This window comes from Toxotes jaculatrix, chromosome 14 (assembly GCF_017976425.1).
Source record: "Toxotes jaculatrix isolate fToxJac2 chromosome 14, fToxJac2.pri, whole genome shotgun sequence".
NCBI classification, from domain to species: Eukaryota; Metazoa; Chordata; class Actinopteri; family Toxotidae; genus Toxotes; species Toxotes jaculatrix.
In genome coordinates this window covers 15,324,873-15,338,524 of record NC_054407.1, presented here as the reverse complement: position 1 = coordinate 15,338,524, position 13,652 = coordinate 15,324,873, and the positions used below count along the sequence as shown (strand labels likewise).

General features: G+C 41.6%; 1 protein-coding gene across 1 annotated transcript in view; it reads right to left on the bottom strand.

Annotated features, from left to right (window-relative positions):
* The window catches only part of phlpp1 (PH domain and leucine rich repeat protein phosphatase 1), a 41,905-nt gene that overhangs the window by 15,637 nt on the left and 12,616 nt on the right, over positions 1-13,652 (bottom strand). The window contains exon 2 of the mRNA XM_041055455.1: positions 239-435. Within this exon, the coding sequence (XP_040911389.1) occupies positions 239-435 (197 nt within the window). The remainder of the gene's footprint in view (positions 1-238; positions 436-13,652) is intronic.

Below are 13,652 nucleotides of genomic sequence, written 5' to 3'. Positions count from 1 at the left end.
ACTAAAGCACAAACAGTTATTGAAGGTGAAATGTTGTCAAGGACAAAATTCACTGCGCAGGGAAACATTTGCAGAGGGTAATACAAGTGACTTTGTCAGGTCACTCCCTGGTGATATGACATTATGAGTTTATGATCCGAAGCATAAATTACATAACATCTCCATAAAAGACCAAGATGAAGAAAAAAAAAATTATGCGATGCCAGTTGTGCCCTGTTGCGGTGTGACTTTTACGTACTTTTCCTCCAATGAGAGGCAGGATATGCATCTTCCCTGTCTGGCTCTCCTTTACAGAGGAGACGATGAGGCAGGTGCCGCAGAGGATGACCTGCCGTCTGGTCCAGCGGTTGACTGGTAGCTGAAGCTTCCCTTTCCTAACGTTGTATGTCCCTGACAGCTGGACTCGCTCTGAGCTCTCGATGCTTTGGGGTTTTCCTGAAACAGAAAATGAAGAAGAATGAACATGAACCAGTGAATAAAATAGTCATATGCCAATTCAATTTTCAGGACAGATACACAATGCTACTTAAAAACATACAAAGTCAGAACCAAAACAACAACTGAGCTGAGGATTGTGTTGTTATTGAAAGTTGACTGAAAGTTTTTACAATTCATCCTGAGGAGAATATGAATATCTGTACCAAATTTCATGACAATCCATCCAATAGTTGTTAAGCCATTTCTCTTAAAAAAATATACAAAAACCAACTTCAGAGAAAGTGGGGGAGAATCATTCATTCCAGTCATTAGGATAATTCATTGCGGAACCATTAATGTTAAATTTGTTGAGACATTTCACTGAATAAAATAAACTTTTGACCTGCTAATGGCACTAAATGCACAAAAATGATTAGACTAGAGAAATTTTGTTCTGGGCTGCTGCTAAGCGTGACTAAAAACTGAGCTACATAGCTAGCTAGTACATAATGCCACAAAATGGGAAATGCATCATGGTTAACAGGAGAGCTATCGCCACAATACTCTCACAATGCTGGGTTAGCATAAGATCTAAATACATTCAGCACAACTGTCAGCCTTGCATGTCCTACTTTGCACATGGAATTGAATAGTCCAGATTTGCATTCAGTGGAGCTCTGCATTAATTGAGTCTCAAATTCAATAGCAGGTGCATCACTTCTAAATTATGCTCTTACAATTTCTGAGCTGCCTTTATTCAGTTTTACCCATCTGTCTACCTCTCCTCCATGCCCTGTTCTCTTGCTTCACCGCCAGCCTGCCAAACCTGACAGTCAGGCTGCTTATCAGGCGTTCTGTCAGCCAGGCTGTCTTATCTTTCTGTCTAAACATCCACCTGCTTTCTGTCTACCTCCACCTCCGCAAAAACCTCCCCGGGCTGGCATGCACTGTCCCCCCACCCCCCGTCATTTCTCTTCTATCTGTGTGGCTGCCTGGCTTTCGGTTTTTCCATTCTATCTATAGTGTTGTGTTTTTTTTTTTTTTTGCTCGCAGCATGTTTAACCTCGCTGTTTTTCCATTCGGCCAGAAGATTCATGGCTTGGTTTACGAAGTTTTCCTTTCCATGCGACAGATGGCCTTAGAAAATGTCTCTTGTACTGTGGCCTGCTGTAAACTAGCTGCATCCTTCTTACACTGCCTATTTCACACGTATTTCACTTTACTACAAACACACAGAGTGAAGCTGGCTGGGGGGGTGGACGCGAGTTAAACAGAGGAAGAAGGAGTCAGTGGGGTAAGCAAGTGCGAACTTGCACACGCTCTCTTGGCTTTAAATAATTCAGGTCTTTTACATGCCAACTGTACGCCTAACGCAGTGAAGTACTGTACTGCAAACCGCTCCGATCCCACACACTCAGCAGAGTTTAATAACATTCTGACCAGAGGTCTGCTTATCTGCGCTGATGTGGCTAAATCTGAGGTCATGACAATGCATACATATTTTATAATAATGATTTTTACCAACATGTACACAACTGAATTCACCTTTCGAGAGGCAGAATTTTCTACAAACTTTGGCAAATATATATTTTTTTAAATCAGCACAGTCACAGAGCTCTGACCTTTCCTCTGTGCTACAAGCTAATCTTGTGTTCACAGCACAATCAATAGCCTAGTTTGCAAAAGGATATTTGCTTTGACTAAATGCTGAGTGTGTAACATAGCACACTATTGTTAATGTTGATTAGGAGCTATGTTTGACTACAAGGGTGAGCTGTCTTGGTATGCTTGAACAGCAGAGACTATCATACACAACCAATGGGCATGCAGCCTCCGAACAACTGTAGAAAGCATAATGATGCAGCCTGTGCAGCAATTCATGCTGTCAGCATTCTTCTTACTTATGTAGTTTTCTGAAAAAAAGTGTGAGTTTGATGCCACAGTTTTCCCGCACACGTCGTTAAATGTTTAAGACCCTCCCAACAGCATGCAAAACATTACATGATGCTGCAATCTAGCTTTAAAATTTCGTGGTAAACTCCAGATATTACATTGGATATTTTGTTTAATAACACTGGGGAAAAGAAAACACCTCAATTTTTGTATAAACTGCTTTAACACAAGTGGGCGGTTCTGGAGATAAAGGTGTGTGCCTTCCTATTTACACACCTGCCATGCAATGCCAGCTTAAATATGGTCCCGTAATAACAAATGCACGTCACATTGTGCACAAAGCCATGAAGCCATCTATAAAATAGATATATAAAATAGATAGATGTTCTCTGGCACTCAGCCTTGACTTCACAGCAGTAATCAAAGCCTGGCAATCATTATCTAGAGATAAATATGGATAAATACATGTTAATGAGGTATCAGGATATAACAGACATCAGTAATATTTAAATTTTTTTGTTATTGCACTGTATTTACATGTTAATGTGTAAAATTCTGCCAAAATCCCATTTTGGATTATATTGTTAACAAATACAACTAAATATCTGAATAAAGAGATCTTGTAACATCTCCAAATTGGAGACATCAGAAAATATTACTAGACGTCATCTCCATAAAAAAAGCAAATCTGTAAAACTGTCAACCTTTGGGACTGAAAATTAGAAGTCACTGGAAGCTGCTGGCTGTTTTATTGTGTCTTACTTGAACTGCCTCCAAAAACCCCAAACTGTCCCCTCTCTGTTCTGCTTCCCCTTCTCTTCCCTATTGATCTCCACACTCATTTAACTGCACTTCTGAAACAAGTGGAGTGTGCAGGAAGTGAATAAAACCGCAGGTTTTATCTCTCTTTAAAAGGGTCATCATTACCATCCACTCCACAGGAAATGCGATTAAATAACTGGGCATTTGTATTATTGTGAGTATATGTACACAGTGGTACAGATGCTGACTGGGAACCAAAATGCCACATAGTTCTGTGGTAGATAGTTTTGGGAAGGAGGGAGAGTGGAGGAAATGGCTTAAAGAAAGAGCCTGTTATTTTTGTTAACAGCCTGGGTCTTATTTTCATAGTTTTGACCATCATTCCTATGGATTATAATGACATTTCACGCAGCAACTTTATCACTGGTGTAAGATTACATGTCAGCTGGTTGAGACAAGATACCATGTGGCAATCGTAGCACCTAGTTGTACACACAAATAGTTTTACAGTGCAGCGGACAAATATATCAGGTGTCCTCATTCGTCTTCACTTCCAAAGAAGTGGTCAAGATAATTGAGTTAAACTGGGGACTGGGGACTGAAAGAATAAACATGTGGAAGGGAATGATAAGGACCAGTAGATAAGGAGGCAAACTGAAAGTATGAGTATAAGGAAACATTAACCAGCATATACCTAAAAATAACTTAAATATATACATATACATAAAATATTGACTTGTTAATATGTAATAATAATAATAATAATGTTTCCTTGGTTTAAGTTCATGAACTGCTACTAATATTGCTTTAGAGCTAAATAAAAGAAGGGAAAAAATGAATGCAGAATGATAGGTACACTTAAATCTTAAATTCCAAATCCCTACCACCAAAATTTAATCAAGTAATCCTTAGGCATTGGAGCCGTCTGTCCACTAAATTATAGCTTGCTAACAGACAGGCAAACCAACTGGGATGGCTGAACAGACTGGTCACCCCCTTCCAACTTCACTGGCTGGCAGAGGTAATCAGCAGGAGCATATTTTCATGACTGAGCTCAGGAAGGGGGTATGTGTTGCATTAGACAAATTATTCACAAGCTTTTAGCCTCAATATGTCACATGGGCATATTCTTACTATTTTTAGGCCTTTTGTTGGAACGCAACTCCCACACAAGCATATGCACAAACACGCACACTACTCCTCTTCCTACTCTTCCCCTTGCTGACATCCACACACACACGCACGCAGAAACACAGTGACAGTGATTAACCATCTCCATATGTGCATCCATCTAATTGTCGCCCCTGAATGTTGATGGACCAGAAACAGCAAGAGATTTTTCAGGGGGAGAACAATACAGACAGCTTGAGTGGGCCGCTTTTGTTATAAGAGAAGTTTGAAAGCTGCTCCCGCAAGGATGTCGCAGTTTACAACCATTCTCACATGGATGTGGGATGGCTGGATGGATGGAGGCGAATGCTTCACTGCGACCATGGGAATACACAGAAGGAGGAAGCAGGGAGATGGGTGGGACTCCCACGTGAGCATCCTGTTTACAGGGGTGGACCAGAGACATGCAGGGTCTCTTGGTAACCTTACAGTAGGGGAAGGAAGTAGTAAGAGACAGTTGCTGTATTCCAAATGTATAAACCACTGGCCACCTACACTAGAAATATTTCGAGCAACGATGAGGTTAGTCATGGTGGTCATCCCATAATCTATGGGCGATGCATAAGATGTGAATTTAAAAATAATAGACAGGTCCTGCAAGGTGGGTGTGTTCATGTGCAGAAGTCTTAGTCTATTCCTAGACCTACTGCATGTAGGAGCACGAGTACTACTGTTCGTGTGTGTTGGTTACTGGAGAGGGCTTCCTTCCTTTTTCCTCAGGCTCAGGAAAAGACAGTTTCCCCTCCACACTGGGCTCCGATACCCCCGTCTGTGCACCCCTATTGCTCAAACACACACGCATACACACACACACAAACTTCTACAGGACCAATAAGCAAGCGCTCTACATTACCAATCGCACCGTCAATGCTGAAAACTAGTCTCACAATTTACTCTCACAAGACTTTGATGAACTTGTGTGGCACCTCTGTTAGCCTGGGAAATTATCTGAATTCATGCTACTATGCGCCTTGTTTCCTACGGATCTGATCTGTGATCCGTTGCATCGACAAGGTGGGAAACTTTCGAAATGCTAAAATGATATAATGACACACCCAAGAGACAATTTCAGTGTCCTCTTATAACAATACATGGGAGTGCTTTCCTGTAATAGTGAGGAACTTGCACTATGCATTTTCAGTTCAATTTAGGACTGCCTGTGAAACACACATTATTGTATTATTCAAGAGTGAGCATGCAGATGTGTAACAGCTGCTACTGACAGTGAGCATCCAGCGCTCTCTGAATATTAATATGTATATATGGGTGTATTTTTCCAAAGACAGCCGTGAAGGAAACAACTTCTGGTTGCATAATGAAATATTCTGAGCTAATCTTTCCACTATCAGCCTTCAAAGCTGCTTCCCAGATGCCCTGCTGCCCCATCATTGTTAGTCATCAGCACCCAAGGCTGACCTCTCTCCATCCATCTCCCATTTTACAGATTAACGTTTCATTCCTCTGGATCTTCTCAGTAATAACCAGGATGCATCCCCGGTTAATCATCCTGCCCAGCTAAATGCAACCTGACATCAGCACACCTTCACTACAGGACTGGGCATGCCGTACCGTAGGGCATCGATGACCCACATAAGTCACAGTGGAGTGTGAGCATGCGTAGGAGCGCACTTGCTTATTCTATAGGCGGTGACAGATGTGATGTACCGGATGGCAAGACTCTAGGACCTATAAACGCTTTTAAGCCTATATCGGGTTCTTATAGCTCCACTATTTCATTTTTCAGTGTGATATTTTAAATTTATCCCAACTCTTATTAAAGATCAAACTACAAAGAAAGCATCTCTTTGGTGGAGAAGCGACATAGAAACAGACGTAAGACAGAGTGAGGCCAGCTGTTACTCTGTGACACAAATAGCGGCACTGTCCTTCTGTTACAAAACACATACACAACACACATGCGCACACACAATGTCAACATGCATCTACTTAAAGGTGTGTGTTCACAGGCAATGGAAGGATGTGCCTCCCACATCTGATCAGATATGCCTCTTTGCCTAAATCGCTGCACTCCTTTATTTGTTTCTCCATCTCTCCTCCCTGTATTTCTCATCTCGGTGGATGACTTGAGGTGATTACTCTGATCCAAAGTGACAGGCCGTGTTAAGCCAACTGTTTGCTCGGGCAGCAGCTGACGAGCCTTGCTGGAAGGTGGCGTCGCGAAGGCCATCGCAGGTGACAGGCCGCTCGCCGCACTCACCTAAGCGTTCCACATTTTTCCTCACATTACTCTTTACCTCTCTGCGCCTTTCACAGCGATGCACATTCTGAAGTGTGAACGTTCAACGGTGGAGGAATCCTTAATTAGTAGCTTCTTATTGCCACAAACATCATCTATAAAAGTTCCCACATGTTCTCACATAAATATATAGAGGTATCAGGGGCTGTCTCCCCCTCTGGGACTGAGGAGGTGGTGATGTGTGAAATGTGTCAAGCTGTCCTTTGTGTAAAAGTGATAAGAAGATGAGGTACGTGTTTGCATGGGAAATAAGTGAGATGCTCATGCATTATCTCTGTGTGACACTGCGTTTGCACATGGGCCTACATGTGTCTGCGTGTTCTTACTTTGAACTGTGTTCATCATAAATACACTCGGTTGCCACGCCGTCTTCACATTTTAAAAATATTAAGTTTAAGTTTAAGTTTAAGTTTAAGTTTTAACATTTTGACTGCAAAGCAGGCTACGTTAAACAACATGATCAGCAGTCAAAATATCAAACAAGGACTTTGATATATGAGACGGTTTACCATGACACTCTGTACAGACATCTATGGTCTCCAGATGATGAAGCCTAATGGCATCTCCTGTAGCACCACAATGAGTTTCACATTTTTGGTTTTAAAATGTCAGAAGAATTTCCTTCTCATGATGAACTATAAAAATTTTAAGTTTTATAGTGTATATATATATATATATATATATATATATATATATATATATATATATATATATATATATATAGTTCTAACAAAATAACCTAATTGCACTGAGTCTGTAATAACTACAGTATATTTATGCAAAGTCAACTCAAAAGCGCATTCAACAGTGAAATCATGATAAACATCTGTAAACTCTGCAGTGTTTGGACAGCGCCACAAGCAGTTGATTAGCTAGATGAGTATTTATTTAATCATCCATGTTGCAGCTCACTTTCATTATCTCTTTAATTAATAAAACAATTAAACATGATTAGATTGTTATGCATTTTAGATGAATTAAGCCACATCTGTGAATGTTTACAATTAAAAAAAATAGGAAAGTAGACAGTTACAGTACAGAATAGCAACTGTCTGGAAAATACTAGAACAATATCCACCAATAATTCATAAGCTGACAGGCTGTCTGTGTGTGTGTGCACTTTTTTTTTTCTTGTTCTCAAGAGAGTGCTGAGGAGTGCCTCCAGTCCCTCTAGTAAAAGCTGAGTGACACTCTGCCTCATGCTCCTGTTTATTGTCAGACACTGAACATCCTTCAGCTTAAATAGCTCAGCTGGCTGAGGTGCACTGCTCTCAGCTGGTGATGTAGCATTAAGGAGCAGGGCTCTTTGGCCCTGGGAGGCTCCGGGAAAATATGTTGCCATGGCCCTGGTGACCACGAGACGTCCCTCCATTCCCGGAGAGAGGGCGACGTGGATAATTAATAGTTTGATGGATGCCCTTAAATTCTGATTGCTCATCTGTCTTAAACATGTCACCAGGAAGGACACAATCACACAGAAACACACACGCAGACACTATACAAAACCTCCTCTTTCAGTCCACATCCTGAAACACATCCTGAATCCAAATGAGGTCACAGCCTGCAATATCTTCCCCATCAAACCATTATTACCCTTTGCCCCTGGGGAGAAGGGAACTAAACAGCCCTCTGCTATTAAAGGCATTGTACAAAGCCAGTTATCAGGTCAGTGTTATTACCATCCACTGCCTGTAGGGGCAGTGTGGGGATGCATAATGGCACAGGGATGACCTGAAGGAGGATTTGTAGTGTGCTCTGTAATGCTGAATTATCTCTCTCTCATTTTTTTTTTTCTTGAATTTGACCTGATTGGACACTCAGTTGCTCTTCTGCATTTTTAATTCCTATCATGACTTAAAGCACGGCAGCAGACACTCAGTCCACTTCAGATCTTCACAGGCCATCTTAACCTGATGCAAATCTGTCTATGGGCAGAAGCAGAAACAGATGCAAATGATGTGTAAATATGCAATGAAAAGTCTGACCAGCCTGACAGCTGGAATGAGGAGCTACAATGGCCCCATAAGAAGTTAGTAAATCACGTTTTGCAGCTATGAATTTTTAAATAAATGACTTATGAGCCCTTAAGTGAAGGAAATAACAGCATTTTCATCAGCAGTAGCACCGTCCTTCACGCTACCCACTGCACTGTGAACATGCTTCATCATGTCATTCAAATCAATATGCGCCTAAAAATAGAAACTGATGCACCGGACAGAGAGGAGAATTGTGTTTTGGGTGCTTCGAATTGTAGGTGTTCTCATCAGTGTGTGAAAAAATTTTCCCGAGTGATTCCCTCAGTTGGTGGAATGGTCGGATGCTGACGTACATAGATGTGTGCTCCCCCTCTCCTCTCCCTCTCTTCCCAGCTCCACTCCTGCTGCTGTTATGTAATGAGTGTGTGTTACGAAACCTTACATTGGAAAACACGAGCCCACTGATCAGCTAGCTCAGAGTACACAGACACACACATAAAAGCTCTGGGGATTGTTTTCACCCCCTTGTTTGTGTGTAAGCGAATGCAAATATTGTCACCGTGGTGATTTGCTCATGCGTACAATATGTGTGAGTGTGTGTGTGTGTGTGGGAGCGTTTGCTATAAATTAATTGAACACAATGTGAGTACGACTGTGAGGCTATGAAAGTGTGCAGAGCTCCCAAATGAATTATTTAGTATGTTTCTGAGTGAGTGTGTATATAATAATAATAAATGTAATAATAAATAAATAAAAGCACAGGGGGAAAAAAATAATGAGGGTCCATAGTTGCATGTTGCAGTACAAGTGTGAATACTGGGTGTTAGGCTGGTCTATAGAAAGAAAGAGGGGAACCGAAATGAAGAGAGATCGACATATAGGGTTGAACGGTAAAAGAAAACAATATGAGGCCAAGCAGAGGTGATTGAAATAGAGAAGGCAGATATAGACAGATAAATAAACTTATAAACAGACAGAAAAGAAATTAGCCACAGGCATATCCTGTCACCTCAGGCAGAAAGACTCACGAGAGGAAAGTGCTACAAGGCTATCTGAGCTAATCTCAGTCGGCTGTAAACCTCAGCATTATGAGTGGCACAAAACGGACAAAACACAGACACCGCATTCTCTTGGGATGACAAAATTTGAAATTGTACAACTGCTTAAAATCATGGATGGAAATTAACAGATAAATACAGTTTGGATCTTATTGTTGTAGCCTTGGCCATCACTTTTATCGGTTATGATAAGGCATGTAAATTGTGCGCATGCAAAACTACAGCAAGAGCAAAAAGCCAAAGATGAACCAAAAAGTCAGACTGTGAATGATAATGGATGAATACAATACACGAAAGAACCGTTTAGGTATTTATTTTACTTTTTGCCTTTGTTGATCTTCCAAGTAAGCCTGTGGGTTTTGCTTAAAGTTATGACACTTAAAACTGTCTTTACATTAAACCCAATGTAATGTCATTTATGGCTGGTATATAACCTGCTACAGCCATTAAACATATTTGCTCTCATTAGGTACCTCTCTGTATAATATCTGGCATTGTCACTGGCAGAGTCTGCAATTCCCACATTGGATTCCAGTGGTGTGCACCTGCACAAGGGGATTCACGGGAAACAATGCAACCTGATACTAGACTAAATTTAGGAGACAAGAGCTGGTGCATGTGCACACTGCAAGTAATCTGCGTGCATGCTCATGTGTCACATAATGACATCATCTGGAAGAGCAGAACCAGCCGTTCCCAGTCATTTTAAAGAGGAAACACATTTATGACGGTACAAGTATGACTACAATGATTTATGAAGAAACACAAGCTGTGTGAGCTGCTTGTGTTGCTGTGTTGTATTTCTGACAGTGTAGCTGCTAAAAGTGTTTCCTACCCCCAGTGATCAATAAACGTGTCATTTCGATATGAGCTCCAGAACTTGAGTTTATTACGACGTCCTTAGCATTACCTCCTGCAAACTGCTGCTGCCAAATCACCCACAACTGAAATCCGAAGCATAATAACTTTAAAACCTGAATGATCATCACACTGCTTGTGATTCTTGTTTTTTACTAATCTCAGAAATGAACTGAGTGACATAATTGATAGAAATTTTGGCCAAAACTGTAAAAAATCTGTTGTGAATGACCAGAATTACCCTTTAAAAAAAAGAAAGCGCGCATACATACGTCCTGTACTGGCAAATTCCTTTAAACAAAAGCAAAACCATTTCTTCATCGGCAGAGATGATAAAGATGAGAACAGCAAGGTCTGTTTACTGACAATGCGGAACCAAGCGAGCTTTCTGACATGAACTTACATCACCTAGTGTCACGCTAATTTAATGCTTATCATTTGTTTTCTTTTTTAAGTTAACAACTCGGAAAAGACTTTGATGATCTCAGTCAGCTACGGTGAGTGCAATATCTTGCAAGCAAAAGGTCAGATGTATTCTCCGTCAAACCCACCAAGTGTTTATGTAATGCTGTTCCATGTAGACTGACTTAAAATGCATGATAAACTTGCTCACTGGTGTGGAAGAGGATGACTATTCTATGTTGGGAAATAATGAATAACCAACAGGTCATGAATGCGTGAGAAACAAACGGGCGGCTGCACTTCCACACAAAATAAAGCAAGCCTGCACACGTGTGTGAACTGAGTTACTGTTGTGTGATAGTAAGTTGGCAGGAGAGCCATGGTGCTGGGTTATATAATGTGTCTCTGTCTTGCTTGCTCACACACACACACACACACACACGCAGGTTATAACCGGACAGGTTCTAGCTATGTGTGTGTGCATATTTTAATGTTTCAGAGGGAAAGGAAGCTCTCAGCTGAACTGAAATGTCTTAGTTTTTCCTACTTATCTTCCTCTATTACCGACTCTCTAACTCTTGATTCCTTTACCCATTTCCTCTGTTCAGATTTCAAGTCTGAGTGGTTTTATACATCCATCCTTGCATCGTTTCTGGCCCAGCTTTCTCATGTCCTCACCTCTCTTTGTTTCCTTCTCACAAAACCCCAGCCCTCTTTCAAAATATGTCAGTACAGGGTCCATCCCATTTAAATGTCCTGAGGTAGCACACTGAGGCTCGGGGGTAGCTGCTCTGTAGCTGATAATTCTATCTGACCTCTCCCAAAGAGGAAGAGAAACAAAAAGAGAACAAACAAAGAGGGCCAGATAATGTACTACATTAATATTAGTGTCTTGTTCTGCCCTCCTCTGCATTCACAGCTTCCTCTGCGGCCCCTGACTGGCACACCCATCCCCTAGCCCCACCCACCGCCCTCCACATGCCAGCGGTCCTTGCAGTGTGTCCTCAGCACAGCCTGTGCCATCACGCTCAAGGATACAGCGTTGACAGCTATGGGTCACTGCAGTCCAGGCACAGGGTGGCACACACTCATGAATGATGCAGCACTCCCCTTCAAACTTACAGCTCTCTCACTAACACATGAGGACACATAATCAGGTTTGCACACAGGCATTGCATGCACAATGACACAAAGGCAAGTTGCAGCATATTGTAAAGATGCAATTAAAGAAAATTCCAGAAGCCAACAAACACTGTATGACAATATTCAAATAGATTGTAGAGGAGATTTTAAGCAGGGTATGAACTGAGGCTTACATCCCCACAATGAGCTCCATTATGCTGTATGTAACATAAAGCTTCACCGATGTAACATGACATACAGACTTCACAGCATATGGGGCACAGATGAAAAACATGGGCTACTAATGATCTACACATATTTTTAATGGGTCACCGCAACTCCACTTTAGTGCTGAAACAATAAGTCAATTAATCAATTTACAGATAAACAGAAAATAAGTCTGATTTTCATTTGTGTTATTAATTAAAGCGGTAGTACAACGATTTAGTATTGTACCACCCTAAAGTTGGGGCACTTGAGGGAGAAAGAACAATCGAAATCAGTGCAGCAGAGGCCTGAGTTTTAGTTCCTTGTATGGCTCAAGTTCCAAAAATGCTGGATCCTATGTTTCCCATTATGCAACCTGATAGTGTTAGACTTCCCCTGCCTGATAAAAAGCCATATCTATCAAAGTCCACGCCCTCGGTTTGTAAAGATTACTTGTCACATGCCAATACAACATGTGCACTCACAGCTGTTAGTGTGGGTTAAAAAGGTTAGTGTGCAATAATGCAGACTTTCTGTTATAAAAGAGTAATATAAAAGCCAAAGCCAAAACAACCCTGATGGCATCGCTTATTATTTATTTCAGATGATGGAAAGCTCTGTCCAGAGACACAGAAGAACTTCTATAGCTATTTTCACTGTGAGAACTAGTAGAACTACTGACAAGTAAACTAACCTTGGTATGTAAAATTGGTGAAGTGGCCATTTAAAGAAAAATACCAAACATTTGTTGAATCTAGCTTCTCATATGGGAGGAATTACAATCAATTCATCTACAGTGCAAAAAAAGTGAGTTATCCACAATAAGGAAAAGATGATCAGATTATCCTGCTGTACACATTTTTAAGATTAACCCGAATCCTGCAAGAGGTTTCTCACACCAACACACACACACACACTATCTCGTGGTTCAGGACACCAGTTGCTCATCAGCAGCGTCACTGTGTCACTTCAGCCTCCGCACTCTGTCACTCAGGAGTTGCTAATGGTCTGTGTACAGCAGCAGCCTGTCTCTGCAGCACTCTATAGAGCCTTGATAAAGTGCAGCACCTTATAGTGTATGGGGTGGCTTAAAGAGAGTGAGGAGTGAGGTGTTGTCATCTTAAGCACCAGTACAATAACCCCCCCCCCCCCCCCCCCCCCTCCCAGACACAGAGGTTTAGGTTTACCCACCTGGCATTCAAACCCCCCTGGGAAGAGCATCCAGGGAGGGTGAAATGTGAGAGCCAGGGATGAAGGGGAGCAGCGATAAAGGAGCAGGCTGACAACACCTCCCTCTGATACGGAGGCTACAGAAGCGAGATGAGAGCACTAATTGGTAAGCAAGTGCAGGTTTGATGTCGCTCAAAAGGTTAGAGTTGATTGTGGTGGAGTGCGCATTGGATCCGCACGCATATGTTTGTGTGTGTGTCTGTGTAATGTGTATGTCAGTGATTAATTAGCTTGCAGGGACTCCCGCCTGTTTGTCGCTCTGGGTTTCCCTGTTCATTTGTACCACTGCATTAATAATGC